Genomic DNA, 18,542 nt, shown 5'->3' on the forward strand with positions numbered 1-18,542 from the left:
AAAAAAACGGGATTAGGAGAAAAGCATGTTGTTGTTCAAAGGTGAAGAGGTTCAGTAAGCGCGATTGAAAAATCCTCGTTCGGGTCGCATTTCTCTCGTCCGACATGTGTTCGAAGAAAAAAAGGTTAAACGGAGGTTTAAATGCGTCTGTGTAAAAAGAAGGAAAAAAAAAAAAAACATCACTCTTCGTGATTACCCCAACGGATTTCAATGGGGTTGAGGTCAGGAGTCCAAATTCCACCCACATCAATTCTTTCAACTAAAGATAAACCGTCTTTTGAACAGAAATTGTAAGACTATTTTCATACAGTTGGAATTATTTTATTTTCAAGCAGGTCTTGGAGTATTCGGATGGGTAATGCACAGCTTTCCGGAATAATTTGCGACAGTCACTATATATATACATACATATATATATATATATATATATATATATATATATATATATATATATATATATATATATATATACACACACTTACGTACATATGTACATATATATATACATATATATATATCCAACCATCCATCCATCCATCCATTTTCTACCGCTTATTCCCTTTCGGGGTCGCGGGGGGCGCTGGCGCCTATCTCAGCTACAATCGGGCGGAAGGCAGGGTACACCCTGGACAAGTCGCCATCTCATCGCAGTAAATATATATATATATATATAAATATATATGTCTCCATCCATCCATTTTCCTACCACTTATTCCCTTTGGGATCGCGGGGGCGCTAGCGCCTATCTCAGCTACAATCGGGCGGAAGGCAGGGTACACCCTGGACAAGTCGCCATCTCATCGCAGTAAATATATATATATATATATATATATATATATATATATATATATATATATTTTTTTTTTTTCCTACCACTTATTCCCTTTGGGATCGCGGCGGCGCTAGTGCCTATCTCAGCTACAATCGGGCGGAAGGCGGGTTACACCCTGGACAAGTCGCCATCTCATCGCAGGGCTATATTTACATATATATATATATACATATAGAGGTTAGACTGCCTGCCCTGAGATCGGTAGGTCGTGAGTTCAAACCCATATATATATATATATATATATATATATATATATATATATATAAACTCCTAGCCATTATGGACAACACCTTCCACCCTCTACACTCAGACCTTGCGGAGAGAATGAGCACGTTCAGTGGAAGGCTCAGACTCCCTAAATGTAACACGGAACGACACAGGAGGTCCTTCATACCGACAGCCATCAGACTGTATAATGCATATGTTCCTTGACTGCACTTAAATGTAGAATATATGTAGAATATATTTATACTATTCATATATTATATATATAATATATGTTATATATTAATTATTATTATTATTGTCTATTGTGAGCGAACTGTGGTGCTGAATTTCCCCCAGGGATCAATAAAGTACTTTCTATTCAATTAAATTCTATTCTATTCTATTAAAGTCAGCATACATCAGAGGAGAGAATGTTTGCAATTCATGCAAAGTTGAAGGTCACTAAAAAAAAAGCCTCCTTCATGGCTCGAAGCCACATTCTTATTTTTCTCTTCCACTTTTTTTAATGTATACAAACTTTTTTTGGGTTTTCATTAAGTAGGTACCAGCATCCTCTTAAAATAGAATCCAATGTTCTGAGATTGCAAAACTTTTTCTTTTTTTTTCTCAGTCCAAAACTCCTAGAGGAAGGAACACACACACACACACACACACACACACACACACACACACACACACACACACACACACACACACACACACACACACACACACACACACACACGTTTACGTTCAGTGTCATCCAAAAAGGCATGCGATGTGCTAATCTGCAAGGCAGCTTTGGCCTCGTTGCCCAACTTATCCTCATCTCCTCACATCTGCCTGTTCACGCACACACACAGACACACACACGTGCATACACACACACACACACACAGATGCTTTCTTGCTTTTCCTCCTCCCTTTGGCTGTCAGACAGTGTGGCTGCTTTATCGCTGTGTGAAATTGCTTTGGAATGAGCCTGATGGTAGGCAGAGGACAGCCACAGATGTTTGGCACTGGTTGCCGTATGTGTGCGCCACGCAGTGTGCGTTCGACGCCTGTGTGTGTGTGTGTGTGTGTGTGTGTGTGTGTTTGGGATTAAATGCATGCTCATTAATGTGTGTCTGCGTGTGCGATTGTGCGCCTCTGCTCGGACGAAGAGAGAACCGAGCTGGGTTGGCCCCATTATTCCCACTGATCGGTGACTTTTTTTTAATTCATGGCCTGCCAGGCACACACTGAAAAATCCATCCATCCATCCATCCATTTTCTACCGCTTATTCCCAAAAGGAATAAGCGGTAGAAAATGGACGAGTTGACTTTATACTCTGCTGTAACATCCATGTATCCATTTTGGTACGAACTCAACTCGTCGTGTTTGGAGGAAGAAGAATACTGAGTTGCATCCCAAGAAAACCACACCTACTGTGAAGCATGATGGTGGAAACATCATGCATTGTTGCCGTTTTTCTGCTAAGGGGACAGGACGATTGATCCGTGTTAAAGGGGAACATTATCACCAGACCTATGCAAGCGTCAATATATACCTTGATGGTGCAGAAAAAAGACCATGTATTTTTTTTAGCCGATTTCCGAACTCTAAATGGGTGAATTTTGGCGAATTAAACACCTTTCTGTTTATCGCTCTTTTTGCGATGACATCAGAACGTGACGTCTCCGAGGTAATACAGCCGCCATTTTCATTTTCAACATATTGCAAACACCGGGTCTCAGCTCTGTTATTTTCCGTTTTTTCGACTATTTTTTGGAACTTTGGAGACATCATGCCTCGCCGGTGTGTTGTCGGAGGGTGTAACAACACTAACAGGGAGGGATTCAAGTTGCACCACTGGCCCGAAGATGCGAAAGTGTCTGCCGCCAGACCCCCATTAAATGTACCAAAGTGTCTCCACATTTTACCGGCGATGACAGACATGGCACAGAGATGTATGGATAACCTGCAGATGCATTTGCAACGATAAAGTCAACGAAATCACAAAGGTGAGTTTTGTTGATGTTGACTTATGTGCTAATCAGACATATTTGGTTGCGGCATGACTGCCAGCTAATCGATGCTAACATGCTACGCTAATCGATGATAACATGCTATTTACCGGCGGTGCAAAAGCAGACTTGGCACAGGGATGTATGGATAACCTGCAGATGCATTTGTAACTATATTACGTTTCCTTCCACCCACATTTAATGCGAAACAAACACTTACCAATCGAAGGATTTAAGTTGCTCCAGTGTCAAGAGATGCAAAAGTCCTGATCGTTTGGTCCGCACATTTTACCGGCGATGCTAACGCAGCTATTCGGCCAAGTTATGGCTATGAATAGCGTCAATAGCTATTCGCTCAATAGCTTCAGTTTTTTCTTCAATACTTTCATACTCCAACCATTTGTTTCAATACATGCATAATCTGTTAAATCGCTTAAGTCGCTGAAATCCGAGTCTGAATCCGAGCTAATGTCGCTATATCTTGCTGTGGTATTCGCCATTGTTTGTTTACATTGGCAGCACTGTATGACGTCACAGGGAAATGGATAGTCGCATCGCAAATAGCGAAAATGAAGCACTTTAAAGCTTTTTGTAGGGATATTCGGGGACCGGTAAAATTTTGAAAAAAACTTCAAAAAATACAACAAGCCACTGGGAACTCATTTTTATAGTTTTCAACCCTTTTGAAATTGTGATAATGTTCCCGAATGGGGCCATGTATGATGAGATTTTGAGCCAAAACCTCCTTCCATCAGTGAGAGCTTTGAATGGTTGACCAAATACTTATTTTCCACCATAGTTTACAAATAAATTCTTTAAAATTCCTACAATGTGAATTCCTGGATTTTTTTTTCACATTCTGTCTCTCACAGTTGAAGTGTACCTATGATGAAAATTACAGACCTCTGTCATCATTTTAAGTGGGAGAACTTGCACAATCATTGGCTGACTAAATACTTTTTTGCCCCACTGTATTACTTATGTGTGACTGCCATCTACTGGTCACACTTATCATTTCACCATCTACCAAATAAAATAGCTTCAAAGTCGGGAAGCACCACCAACATTATTCCGTGCATACGGCGCACTATCAAGTTTTGAGAAAATGAAAGGTTTTTAAGTGCGCCTTATAGTCCGAAAAATAAATGTTGCTATCTGTCAATAGCAGTCAGCATAAATACTAGGGCTGTGAATCTTTGGGTGTCCCACCTTTCGATTCAATATCGATACTTGGGGTCACGATTCGATAATATATCGATTTTTTTCGATTCGATTTGATTCTTGATTCAAAAACGATATTTTCCCAATTCAAAACGATTCTGTATTCATTCAATACATAGGATTTCAGGAGGATCTACCCCAGTCTGCTGACATGCTAGCAGAGTAGTAGATTTTTGTAAAAAGTTTTTATAATTGTGAAGGACAATGTTTTATCAACTGATTGCAATAATGTAAATTTGTTTTAACTATTAAATGAACCAAAAATACGACTTTTTTATCTTTGTGAAAACATTGGACACAGTGTGTTGTCAAGCTTATGAGATGCGATGCAAGTGTAAGCCACTGTGACACTATTGTTCTTTTTTATTATTTTTATAAGTGTTTAATGATAATGTCAATGAGGGATTTTTAATCACTGCTATGCTGAAATTATAACAAATATTGATACTGTTGTTGATAATATTCATTTTTGTTTCATTACTTTTGTTTTTTTCTGTGTCGTGTTTGTGTCTCCTCTCAATTGCTCTTTTTATTGCAGTTCTGAGTGTTGCTGGTTCAGGTTTGGTTTTGGCGTGTCTTAATGAAATTAAACAATGGATGTCCGCTAATTTTTTTTTGCAACTTAACGCCAAAAAACGGAAATGCTGATTATCGGTCCTGCTAGACACCGACCTCTTTTTAATAATACAACTTTAACATTTGACAACCAAATAATAAAACAAGGTGACTCCGTAAAAAATCTGGGTATTATCTTCGACCCAACTCTCTCCTTTGAGTCACACATTTAAAGCGTTACTAAAACGGCCTTCTTTCATCTCCGTAATATCGCTAAAATTCGCTCCATTTTGTCCACTAAAGACGCCGAGATCATTATCCATGCGTTTGTTACGTCTCGTCTCGATTACTGTAACGTATTATTTTCGGGTCTCCCCATGTCTAGCATTAAAAGATTACAGTTGGTACAAAATGTGGCTGCTAGACTTTTGACAAGAACAAGAAAGTTTGATCATATTACGCCTGTACTGGCTCACCTGCACTGGCTTCCTGTGCACTTAAGATGTGACTTTAAGGTTTTACTACTTACGTATAAAATACTACACGGTCTAGCTCCATCCTATCTTGCCGATTGTATTGTACCATATGTCCCGGCAAGAAATCTGCGTTCAAAAGATTCCTGCTTATTAGTGATTCCTAAAGCCCAAAAAAAGTCTGCGGGCTATAGAGCGTTTTCCGTTCGGCCTCCAGTACTCTGGAATGCCCTCCCGGTAACAGTTCGAGATGCTACCTCAGTAGAAGCATTTAAGTCCCACCTTAAAACTCATCTGTATACTCTAACCTTTAAATAGACCTCCTTTTTAGACCAGTTGATCCGCCGCTTCTTTTCTTTTTTGTCCTATGTCCCCCCCTCCCTTGTGGAGGGGGTCCGGTCCGATGACCATGGATGAAGAATTGGCTGTCCAGAGTCGAGACCCAGGATGGACCGCTCGTCGGGACCCAGGATGGACTGCTCGCCTGTGTATCGTTTGGGGACATCTCTACGCTGCTGCTCCGCCTCCGCTTGGGATGGTTTCCTGTGGACGGCACCCTCGCTGCTGTCTTGGATCCGCTTTGAACTGAACTCTCGCGGCTGTGTTGGAGCCACTATGGATTGAACTTTCACAGTATCATGTTAGACCCGCTCGACATCCATTGCTTTCGGTCCCCTAGAGGGGGGGGGGGGGTTGCCAACATTTGAGGTCCTCTCCAAGGTTTCTCATACTCAGCATTGTCACTGGCGTCCCACTGGGTGTGAGTTTTCCTTGCCCTTTTGTGGGTTCTTCCGAGGATTTCGTAGTCGTAATGGTTTGTACAGTCCTTTGAGACATTTGTGATTTAGGGCTTTATAAATAAACATTGATTGATTGCTTGAATTGGATTAAAATGAGAATCGATTCTGAATCGTACAACGTAAACGATTCGAGTCGTATTCGAATCGATTTTTTCCCACACCCCTAATAAATACATTGAAAAATTTAAAGGTGATATCGGCCAAGTGACACTCATGGATGATCGACATCGGAATCGGCAGCTTACAACCTTTAAAGAGGAATAAATACTTTGTTACTGTCAAGTGAACCCTGGGCGTGTTATTCATGCGAGGCAAGTCAGCACCTTCAGAATAAAGTAGTAACATCCGCACGTCCTCATGCGCCGCCGCAGACATAATGCCCCGCTGCGCGCCACCCGCAGCGCAGACATGGCATCTGGAAAGCTGAAGCTCACGGATTAAAAGATAAATGTGACGTGCGCGCCGCTCAGGTCTTTTCCAACGCAGTCATTTGCAAACATAACTCCTTTATGGTTCCTGGTTACAAGAATCTGAGCCATTTTACCTTGAACGTCTTGTCTGCCACTGACATTTAACAAAGTGTCGTCCCTCTAAAAGGAAAAGTAATGAACAAAGCGCTCGCTTTCATAATATTATTCCCCGGTCAGGCCTGTCGAGGTATTGATTGGATGTACAGGAAGGCTGTTTTTGGGTCTCTGCTGCAGTATTATTAGAGATGGCAGCGTTGGTCTATTTACTGCGGCGGGGCCGACAAGCATCCGCTCGTTTTTATACAGTTTTGTATGTCATGACGGCAACAAATATTTTGTATTTTTTAACCGAGTGCATTGTTCTACAAACCCCGTTTCCATATGAGTTGGGAAATTGTGTTAGATGTAAATATGAACAGAATACAATGATTTGCAAATCATTTTCAACCCATATTCAGTTGAATATGCTACAAGTGGTATTAGTGATTCCGAAAGCCCAAAAAAAGTCTGCGGGCTATAGAGCGTTTTCCGTTCGGGCTCCAGTGCTCTGGAATGCCCTCCCGGTAACAGTTCGAGATGCTACCTCAGTAGAAGCATTTAAGTCTCACCTTAAAACCCAGGGGTCGGGAACATTTTTGGCTGAGAGAGCCAAGAAAGCCAAGTATTTAAAAATGTATTTCCGTAAGAGCCATATAATATTTTTATAACACTGAACACAACTAAACCCGTGCATTTTTAAGTAAGACCAACATTTCCAGAGTATAATAGGTCTCTTATTCTTTGTAATAACATTGTTATTCTGAAGCTAACTGTGGTGGGGGCGTGGCCTGTGGGCCTGCAGCAAACTTGGTGGTCCCGGGGCCGGCCTCAAAATCAGCGACAGGTGCGTAGAAGGCCCACCTGGGCCTTTTTATCTAATCACCTGCCGCTCTGTTATAAGCAGCAGACAGGAGGAGAGACGGGGTGAAGGCTGGAGCCAGAGCACGAGCGGGAGAGAAAAATACAATTGCTGGAAAGCAACTGAGAGACTTATTGAAAAATAAAACAACAATGTAACCCTGAAAAGGGCTCTCATGTCGGTGCTTGGTGGTCTGAAGAACCCCCAAGAGGGCAAGCCCAACACTAACCAATAATAAATAAATTACTGCTTAGCATTAACGCAACTTCTTAAACATAAAAAAGCATGAGAATGTTTTATATTTTGAATGTTATTTTTAACACTGTGATTACAAGTGGAATTATTCATTACTTATCGTGTTAAGGAATGTCAGCTCAGATTTATCCGAGAGCCAGATGCAGTCATCAAAAGAGCCACATCTGGCTCTACAGCCATAGGTTCCCTATCCCTGCTCTAGCCTTTAAATAGAGCTCCTTTTTAGACCAGTTGATCTGCCGCTTCTTTTCTTTTTCTCCTCTGTCCCCCCCTCCCTTGTGGAGGGGGTCCGGTCCGGTGGCCATGGATGAAGTACTGGCTGTTCAGAGTCGGGCCTGTGTAACGTTCGGGGACATCGCTACGCTGCTGATCCGCCTCCGCTTGGGATGGTTTCCTGTGGACGGGACTCTCGCTGCTGTCTTGGATCCGCTTTGAACTGAACTTTCGTGGCTGTGTTGGAGCCAGTATGGATTGAACTTTCAGAGTATCATGTTAGACCCGCTCGACATCCATTGCTTTCAATCCCCTAGAGGGGGGCGGTTGCCCACATATGTGGTCCTCTCCAAGGTTTCTCATAGTCATCATTGTCACTGACGTCCCACTAGGTGTGAGTTTTCCTTGCCCTTATGTGGGTTCTTCCGAGGATGTCGTATTCGTAGTGGTTTGTACAGTCCTTTGAGACATTTGTGATTTAGGGCTATATAAATAAACATTGATTGATTGACAAGGACAACATATTTGATGTTCAAAATGATAAACATTTTTTTCCCTTGCAAATAATCATTAAATTTAGAATTTGATGCCAGCAACACGTGACGAGGAAGTTGGGAAAGGTGGCAATAGATACTGATAAAGCTGAGGAATGCTCCTCAAACACTAATATGGAACATCACAGAGGTGTACAGGCTAATTGGGAACAGGTGGGTGCCATGATTGGGTATCAAAACAGCTTCCCAAAAAATGCGCAGTCATTCACAAGAAAGGATGGGGCGAGGTACACCCCTTTGTCCACAACTGCGTGAGCAAATAGTCAAACAGTTTAAGAACAACGTTTCTCAAAGTCCAATTGCAAGACATTTAGGTCCATAATATCATCAAAAGGTTCAGATAATCTGGAGAAATCACTCCACGTAAGCGGCATGGCTGGAAACCATCATTGAATTACCGTGACCTTCCAGCCCTCAGACGGCACTGTATCAAAAAGCGACATCAATCTCGAAAGGATATCACCACATGGGCTCAGGAACACTTCAGAAAACCACTGTCACTGAATACAGTTTGTCGCTACATCTATAAGTGCAAGTTAAAGCTCTACTATACAAACCGAAAGCCATTTATCAACAACATCCAGAAACGCCGCCGGCTTCTCTGGGCCCGAGATCATCTAAGATGGACTGATGCAAAGTGGAAAAGTCTTCTGTGGTCTGATGAGTCCAATTTTCAAATTGTTTTTGGAAATATTTGATATCTTGTCATCCAGACCAAAGGGGAAGCGAACCATCCAGACTGTTATCGACGCAAAGCATCTGTGATGGTATGGGGGTGCATTAGCGACCAAGGCATGGGTAACTCACACATCTGTGAAGGCACCATTAATGCTGAAAGGTACATACAGCTTTTGGAACAACATATGCTACCATCTAAGCTGCGTCTTTTTCATGGACGCCCCTGCTTATGTCAGCAAGACAATGCCAACCCATATTCAGCACGTGTTACTACAGCGTGGCTTTGTAAGAAAAGAGTGCGGGTACTTTCCTGGCCCGCCTGCAGTCCAGACCTGTGTCCGATTGAAAATGTGTGGCGCATTATAAAGCGTAAAATACGACAGCGGAGACCCCGGACTGTTGAATGACGGAAGCTCTACGTAAAACAAGAATGGGAAAGAATTCCACTTTCAAAGCTTCAACAATTAGTTTCCTCAGTTCCCAAACGTTTATTGAGTGTTGTTAAAAGAAAAGGTGATGTAACACAGTGGTGAACATGCCCTTTCCCAACTACTTTGGCACGTGTTGCAGCCATGAAATTTTAAGTTAATTATTATTTGCAAAAAAAAAAAGGTTTATGAGTTTGAACATCAAATATCTTGTCTTTGTAGTGCATTCAATTAAATATGGGTTGAAAATTGTATTGAATTCCGTTTTTGTTCACATCTCACACAATTTCCCAACTCATATGGAAACAGGGTTTGTAAATCAGGAGTCTCAAACTCTGTTTAAAAGCGTTGCCATTTTTTTCGAACTACTTCTTGCAGCAGCTATAGTGACTATTTTATTTGAACTATGCAAAATCATCTGCCAATAGAACAAGAACATTTGGCTTGTCAAGACTTTCCAAAACAAGTAAAATTAGCTTACCTTAATGGACCCAAAAATACCTTAAAATTTGTATATTCTCACTAATAACAAGTGCACTTTTCTTGGTAGAAAAAAAAAAGACGGATCTTTTTGCGCAATATGTTGAAAAATATTCTTAAATTAAGTAAATGCTAGTGCCATTATCTTGCCATAATTATATGCGCTCGGCATTACATTTCTTGAAACCAGCAAACTTCTACTAAAACTAATTTATTGTTCTTCGGTCGGACGGTTTTTCACGGGACACATTTCCGGTATTGTTGCTTCCGGATGAGGAGATGCTGCTCCGTTATTGATTGAAGTAAAGTCTGAATGTCATTAAAACAGTCTGCTCCATCTTTTGACACTTATTCCACCCCCGTCCTTGCACGCTACACCGCTACAACAAAGGTGACGGGGAGAAGACGCTGCCGAAGGTGAGCCACGTAAATCAAGGTGTAATATTTATTGCTACCCCAAATAATAAGAAAAAAAGAAAGATTTGCACAGTATATATATATATATATATATATATATATATATATATATATATATATATATATATATATATATATACAATACCCTATGAACTCACCGATTTCACAGCCATGGAGGTCTGCAGATATTGCTTCTTTCCAACAGTGTCTGAGGAGATAAGAGATGCAAATTAGATTACAGACATATTTGAAATACAGTACCTTGGGATATCACAGCTTACGATTTTTATGGGTAGACGACATCCCCGCCATGAACTGTCGTAGCGAATATCAAATTCAACCCCATAAGATCCGACCAAAACATGCTCTAAGCGTTAGCTTACAGCTAAATATTGACATAACGTTGCTTTTCCAAACATGGGAACGCAGAAAGTGAGTGTGAAGGACGGTGCTGAGAGGAAGTGGATGATATTCGTTGAATCAAAGAAGGAAATCATCGAAAAAACATCTTGATGACGCAGGTAGTCTGCAACATACTGAAGCAGAATGAATTGATAACGCCAGAAAAAGACGTTGAAATATCATATAAAGGGCAGATATTTATCTAAGAACATATGGGGAAGCTGCTGATGGTGTGTTTGACGGAATGCTGTTCATTATTATTACATTACTTGGTAAAACTACAGTGCCAGTGTGTAGTACATTCTAGTGCAGTGGTTCTCAAATGGGGGGCACTTGAAGATATGCCAAGGGGTACGTAAGATTTTTTTAAATTACTGTAAAAATAGCAACAGTTTAAAAATAATTTATAAATATATTTATTGAATAATACTTCAACAAAATATGAATTAAAGTTAATAAACTGTGAAAAGAAATGCAACAATGCAATATTCAGTTTTGACAGCTAGATTTTTTGTGGACATGTTCCATAAATATGGATGTTAAAGATTTATTTTTTGGGGGAAAAAAATGTTTAGAATTAAGTTGATGAACCTCTTTTAAAATCCCCAAAGAGGGCTCTTTAAGTTGATGATTACTTCTATGTGTAGAAATCTTTATTTACAATTGAATCACTTGTTTATTTTTCAACAAGTTTGTTAGTTATTTTTTTTCCCAAATAGTTCAAGAACTGTTACTGTACTGATACTAATATACCGTACAATAGAGATGCGCGAATAGGCAATTATGTCTTCCGCAACCGCATCACCAAAGTCGTCATCCACCCGACCCAACATTTTATCAGAACCGCAACCGCCCGTTGTTATATATCCGGAGTTGGCGACCTTTACCACTAAAACAGCTAGTTTGACTCATGTCACAAAGTAAAGAAGGCAATGGGAGCCGTTAACGGGAATAAGATCGTGCTGTGGATCCATTGCCCTTGACACCTTCAACAAAATGTGCGTATCGTTTGCCAGTCCAGCAACAAACTGGTACACATACAAGATTGAATGGCATACTGGGTGATACAGAGTACACTAACGGTTGTGATATGAACAATTTTAACACTCTTACTAATATGCGCCACGCTGTGAAGACACACCAAACAAGAATGACAAACACATTTCGGGAGAACATCCTCACAGTCACACAACATAAACGCAACACAACAAATACCCAGAATCCTTTGCATCCATGACACTTCCTGAATATACTTTACACTTACCGACGCACGGGGGTGGCGGGGTTTGCTGCTAGTGGGGTGTATAATATAGTCAGGATTCGTCATGGATGCAAAGGATTCTGGGTATTTGTTGTGTTGCATTTATGTTGTGTTACTGTGAGGATGTTCTCCCGAAATGTGTTCGTCATTTTTGTTTGGTGTGGCTTCACAGTGTGGCGAATATTAGTACGGATGTTAAAATTGTTTATATCACAACCTTTAGTGTACTCTGTGTCACCCGGTATGCCTTGCAGTCGTTTGCGTGTGTCAGCGGAAGCCACACACAACATATTGCTGGACTGACAAGTAGATCGTACATGTTGTAGAAGGCGTCAAAGGCTTCATAGCACGCCCTAATACTTATTATCTGGGTAAATGCCGGCAGACATACTTGAGAATGTTTATGTCAACTTTTGTCTTCTTCGCTTTGTGACACGGGTCCAAAATGGCTCATTGAACGGGAAAAGTTACCGATCTCTGAACCATGTATATCATATATTTCCAAATGATTCAACCGCCACCCGCCCGAATCTATTTAAAATCTATTTTTTCGTCTCTGTAATATCGCTAAAATTCGCTCCATTTTGTCCACTAAAGACGCCGAGATCATTATCCATGCGTTTGTTACGTCTCGTCTCGATTACTGTAACGTATTATTTTCGGGTCTCCCCATGTCTAGCATTAAAAGATTACAGTTGGTACAAAATGCGGCTGCTAGACTTTTGACAAGAACAAGAAAGTTTGATCACATTACGCCTGAACTGGCTCACCTGCACTGGCTTCCTGTGCACTTAAGATGTGACTTTAAGGTTTTACTACTTACGTATAAAATACTACACGGTCTAGCTCCATCCTATCTTGCCGATTGTATTGTACCATATGTCCCGGCAAGAAATCTGCGTTCAAAAGACTCCGGCTTGTTAGTGATTCCTAGAGCCCCAAAAAAGTCTGCGGGCTATAGAGCGTTTTCCGTTCGGGCTCCAGTACTCTGGAATGCCCTCCCGGTAACAGTTCGAGATGCCACCTCAGTAGAAGCATTTAAGTCTCACCTTAAAACTCATCTGTATACTCTAGCCTTTAAATACACCTCCTTTTTAGACCAGTTGATCTGCCGCTTCTTTTCTTTTTCTCCTATGTCCCCCCCTCCCTTGCGGAGGGGGTCCGGTCCGATGACCATGGATGAAGTACTGGCTGTCCAGAGTCGAGACCCAGGATGGACCGCTCGTCGGGACTCAGGATGGACCGCTCGCCTGTGTATCGGTTGGGGACATCTCTACGCTGCTGCTCCGCCTCCGCTTGGGATGGTTTCCTGTGGACGGGACCCTCGCTGCTGTCTTGGATCCGCTTTGAACTGAACTCTCGCGGCTGTGTTGGAGCCACTATGGATTGAACTTTCACAGTATCATGTTAGACCCGCTCAACATCCATTGCTTTCAGTCTCCTATTGGGGGGATTGCTCACTTCTGAGGTCCTCTCCAAGGTTTCTCATAGTCAGCATTGTCACTGGATGTGAATTCTCCCTGCCCACTGGGTGTGAGTTTTCCTTGCCCTTTTGTGGGTTCTTCCGAGGATGTCGTAGTCGTAATGGTTTGTGCAGTCCTTTGAGACATTTGTGATTTAGGGCTATATAAATAAACATTGATTGATTGATTGATTGGTCATCTCACCCGCCTGACCCGCGGATTATCCGCGGATGAGACCGCAAACCGTGCATCTCTACCGTCCAACCCTACTACATTGTCATTTAACATGTATCCACGTTAATTTAGTTTTTCATTCAGTGCAGTTTTACAGCTCATTTTCTTTAAGCACTTAAAGCTTTTTTTTTATATACATCACAAAAAAAAAAAAACGCAAGGATTTCTCAGTGTCTGCTTTTATACGCACTGTCCATTACACGGTGAAAACAGTAAGCTGTCAAACGACGCATGAAATCATCTAATTACAGTTTATTCAAGTAGTACCTAGAATAATGGGCGTAGGAGTGACTTAAGCAAATAATGGAGCGCCGCGCTGCTTTACGTAATGAAAGAAGCGTGATTAATTAGTCATGCGGACTTGTGGATTGAACGAAAGGGGGGGGTGATAAAGAAGCACGGGTCCGGCATTGAATCTCAAACAAAACGCAGGTAATAAGTCGCTTAAGTGAGTGGAAAAGCAAACAAAACAAGACAAATGAGGGTTGTGAGAGAGCGAGAAGGGAGGGGCGTAGACATGGGGAATTAATTTAACATCCTTTTTTTTTTTTTTTTTTTTTTTTAAATACATCTTTTCTCCCGGCTTGAGAGATGCATTGACAAAAAACTGATGATTTTATGCTAATAACTGTAATAGTCCTATAATCGAGGTAATTAGCAGGAATAGGTGCTGATTTGAAAGGAGGTATTATCCACTCCTGTACAATGTCCTTTTTTCATCTAAGCGTTCCATTGTCGCCCAGGTTTTCGACATAGCTACCCCAACATTTTGAAGTCAATTCGGTGTGATTACGAGTACCCCCATTCAACCGCCGGTGGGATGTCGCAGCGTTGACCTTTAACTCACCTATTCCCTCCCCGTCGTCCCAGAAGAAGGATCCGTGCGCCGTCCCGGCGTCGCTCAGGGCAACGATCAGTCCCAGAGGATTCCGCCGGCTAAAAAAGGGGAGAATCGGTGAGGGGAGTCGGAGTGAAGGACACATGCTATATTTATATATTTTTTGGGGGCTGGCGGGGACCTGACACATGACTGCTGCCTCTGCGTGACTCATTTTTTATCTCAAGCTTACTAGAAACAGCCATGCCATTCACAACAAGCTTCCACATAACATGTGTAAGTATTGCTTAACCCAGGGGTCCCCAAACTATGGCTCGCGGGCCGGATGTGACCCGTTAAGGGTCAATTTGACCCATTTCAGTTTTTGTGTTGATCAAAGTACTGGTTATCCTTTCTTTTTCTTGCTGAAATCTGGTGACTTTTCCTCATCTAGGGTCATGAACTGTTGTGTAAATCTGGACACTTTGTTGTGTAGTGGAATGTTTGTGCAGAGTTTGTAAAAAAAGATGATGTTGCGAGTCATTTTGACCCAGGCGCTTTAATGTGGGTAAATAGCTGTTCAGATCCAAAAATAAACATGTCTCTTTGATGTACTTTTTACTTTGATGTACAATTGTTTGTATTTTGATTGTCTCTGAGACCCAGAGCCAGGTGTGTGAAGAGAGGGAACTTTCTCACACTTGTCCTTGTCTCCTCAGATGTCATCCTTCTGGAGCTCATTTTTGGTGAGTTTGTCAAAGAGATGACATGAGAACCGTGACAAGGACAAGTTTGAGAAAGTTCCCTCTCTTCACACACCTGGCTCTGGGTCTCAGAAGCAATCAACAATACAAACAATTGTACATCAAAGTAAAAAGTACATTAAAAGAAACTTGTTTATTTTGGCTATTTACCCACATTAAAGTGTCTGGGTCAAAATGACCCGCAACATCATTTTTGTATACAACCTCTGCAAGACATTCCACTACTCAAAAAAGTGTCCAGATTTTACACACCAGTTCATGACCCTAGATGAGGAAAAGTCACCAAATTTCAGCAAGAAAAAGAAAGGATAACCAGTACTTTGATAAACACAAAAACTGAAATGGGTCAAATTGACCCTCAACATAATAGAAGGGTTAATCACATGTTTATCCAGAAACTAACCTAATTATTGGTCATAACTTGTTTATGTACCACTGTATTTACACTACATTATATTGATGTGAACCAACATGTGCATAGTACCTGTAGAACGTCATGTTCTCTGGTTTCTGCCAAGGTATGATGTATCCTCCTCTGATGTGAAGATTGATATGGTCCATCGGTGTGGGCATCGAGATCATTTGGCGACGCACATTGATATATTTGGCCTAATGAAAACAATATTAGCCATGGTACACTTCCATGATAATAAATGTTCCTTGCTTACCCCTATTTTTTGGACTAAAATGCACATCTCAAATATATTCATTTTCTCAGTACACCTTATAACCTGATGCGCCGAATGTACGTATTATTTCTGGTTGTGCTTACCGACCTCAAATCATTTTTAGTTGGTACCTGGTGCAATGATAAGTGTAACTAGTAGATGGCTGTCACAATTGAAATACATGTGGACTGCAGGTTGACGCCTGTTCAATATATGATGCTACACTGCAAAAAGTCAGTGTTCAAAAACAAGAAAAAAAAATACAAAAATGAGGGGTATTTTACTTGAACTAAGCAAAATTATCTGCCAATAGAACAAGAAAATTTGGCTTGTCAAGACTTTCCAAAACAAGTAAAATTAGCTAACTTCAATGAACCCAAAAATACCTCAAAATAAGTATATTCTCACTAATAAAAAGTGTACTACTACAGTATACAAGTACAAATATTCTATTGTTTCATTAAAATAAAAACTGCAAAGTCTATTTGGCTGTCACCTGTTTTAATATGAGAAACAATTGTGTCAAAGTCATGATTTTGTTTTACATTCTTAAAATAAGAAATTATTTCTTTATAAAGTAGTTTTATACTTGTAAATGTTGATGACACAGCTTTGCAACATTTGATATTCTCGTTTCAAGCATGTTTTACTCAATATAGGTCATCAAATCTCAGCTACAAGCTGTAATATCTTACTGAGATCATTTAGGACCAAAAACCCTTAAAACAAGTAAAACACTCTTAACATAAAATCTTATGTATGGCCGCGCAAGTCCCAGGATGCCCTAAATGTTCATAACATACCCAGCCGAGTCCCATGGGGAGAGGGGCCGAAAGTTGGAAAAGTCAGCAAAAGTCCCAAAAATGTTCAAAATACCTACACAGGTTCGAGTCCCACAAGTTCCGCCGCCGGCCGGGATGCCCAAAATGTCCAAAACGCGCCCAGCAAAGTCCCACGGGAAGGTGGGGAGAAAAGTCGGGGAAATGTTCAAAAGTCCCACCCGGGTTCAAGTGTGCACTCAAACTCAAACTCGAACCCGGTTGGGACTCGAACCTGGGTAGGTATTTAGAAAATTTGGGGGGACTTTTGCCGACTTTTCTCATTTTTCCCCCCTACTTCCCGTGGGACTTTGCTGGGTGCGTTTTGGACATTTTTTGTATCCCAGGACTTGTGTGGCCGGCGGCGGGACTCGTGGGACTGGAACCCCGGGGAGGTATTTAGGACACAATTGGGACTTTTGAACATTTTGGCCGCCTTTTACCCCTCTTCTTCCCCGCCTTCCTGTGCACCTTTGCTGGGTGTGTTTTGGACACTTGGACAAAAATAGTTTCAAGCATATTTTACTCAAAATAGGTCATAAAATGCCGGAAACAAGCTGTAGTATCTTACTGAGATCATTTAAGAGCAAAACCCTTAAAACAAGTAAAAGACTCTAACATAAAATCTGCTTAGTGAGAATAATTACCTTACCAAACAAAAAATAAGCAAATATCACCCTTATTTGAGATATTTCATCTTACTTAGATTTCAGTTTTTGCAGTGTAGCTAGTACAGGTTCGCAAGCAAGTCCATTGAGAATATAGAACATTACACACTGCACTCATAAATCTGTAAACAATTTTTGGTTTGACTTATTTAAGCTACGATGGAACGTAGCATTACGGCTACTGTAATCAGACGTGCTGTGATCTAACATATGAATATTATTATGGTGTGTGCATAAGAACGCCAAAATGGCACATTTTAGGAGATATATTTGGAATTTTGTTTTGCAATATTATGCAAAACCAACTTTTCTTACTGGTACATGCTGAATGTGTATGAGTGTCACTCGTGGATGATCGATATCGGAATCGGCAGCTTACAACCTTTAAGCAAGAATAAATACTATGCTACTGAAAAAGGAACCCTCGGCATGTTATTTATTTTACTAAAGTCAGCACCTTCACCGTAAAGTCGGTACATCTACATGTCCTCATGCATCTAAATGTTCAATGGAACATGTAAAAAAGGTTGGTGTTGTTTACCCGAGTCATATTGCAGTCTACACATATCTCTTATGTTTGACTGCCATCTACTGGTCACAGTTATCATCACACCATATATCAAATAAAATAGTTTCGAGGTTGGTAAGCAAAACCAGAATTATTCCGCACATTAGGCACACCGGTTTATAAGGCGCACTTGTCAAGTTTTGAGGGGGAAAAAAAATATTTAAAATGCGCCTTAAAGTCCGAAAAATACGGTAATCCAATGGCATTGATAACCATTGAAAGAATGATCATGCCACATTCTGATCACCTGGAACTTTAATATAATAGTTTTGCAAAAATAATCACAGAACAGAAATTCACTACTGAAGACTTGTCAGAGTTTGTTGTCGTCGAACCCCAAGATGCAGAGAAGGAGGCAGGCATTGAATAAGGAAACATGGTTTTAATATAA

At 40.9% G+C, this 18,542-nt stretch overlaps 1 protein-coding gene across 1 annotated transcript in view; it reads right to left on the reverse strand.

The window, feature by feature from the left end:
• The window catches only part of si (sucrase-isomaltase), a 275,632-nt gene that overhangs the window by 9,239 nt on the left and 247,851 nt on the right, over nucleotides 1–18,542 (reverse strand). The window contains exons 45-47 of the mRNA XM_061919155.1: nucleotides 15,914–16,038; nucleotides 14,696–14,784; nucleotides 10,647–10,696 (exon numbers count right to left, since the gene is read on the reverse strand). Coding sequence (XP_061775139.1) covers nucleotides 10,647–10,696; nucleotides 14,696–14,784; nucleotides 15,914–16,038 — 264 coding nt within the window. The remainder of the gene's footprint in view (nucleotides 1–10,646; nucleotides 10,697–14,695; nucleotides 14,785–15,913; nucleotides 16,039–18,542) is intronic.

The sequence above is a fragment of the Nerophis ophidion genome, linkage group LG13 (genome assembly GCF_033978795.1).
Source record: "Nerophis ophidion isolate RoL-2023_Sa linkage group LG13, RoL_Noph_v1.0, whole genome shotgun sequence".
Classification (NCBI taxonomy): domain Eukaryota; kingdom Metazoa; phylum Chordata; class Actinopteri; order Syngnathiformes; family Syngnathidae; genus Nerophis; species Nerophis ophidion.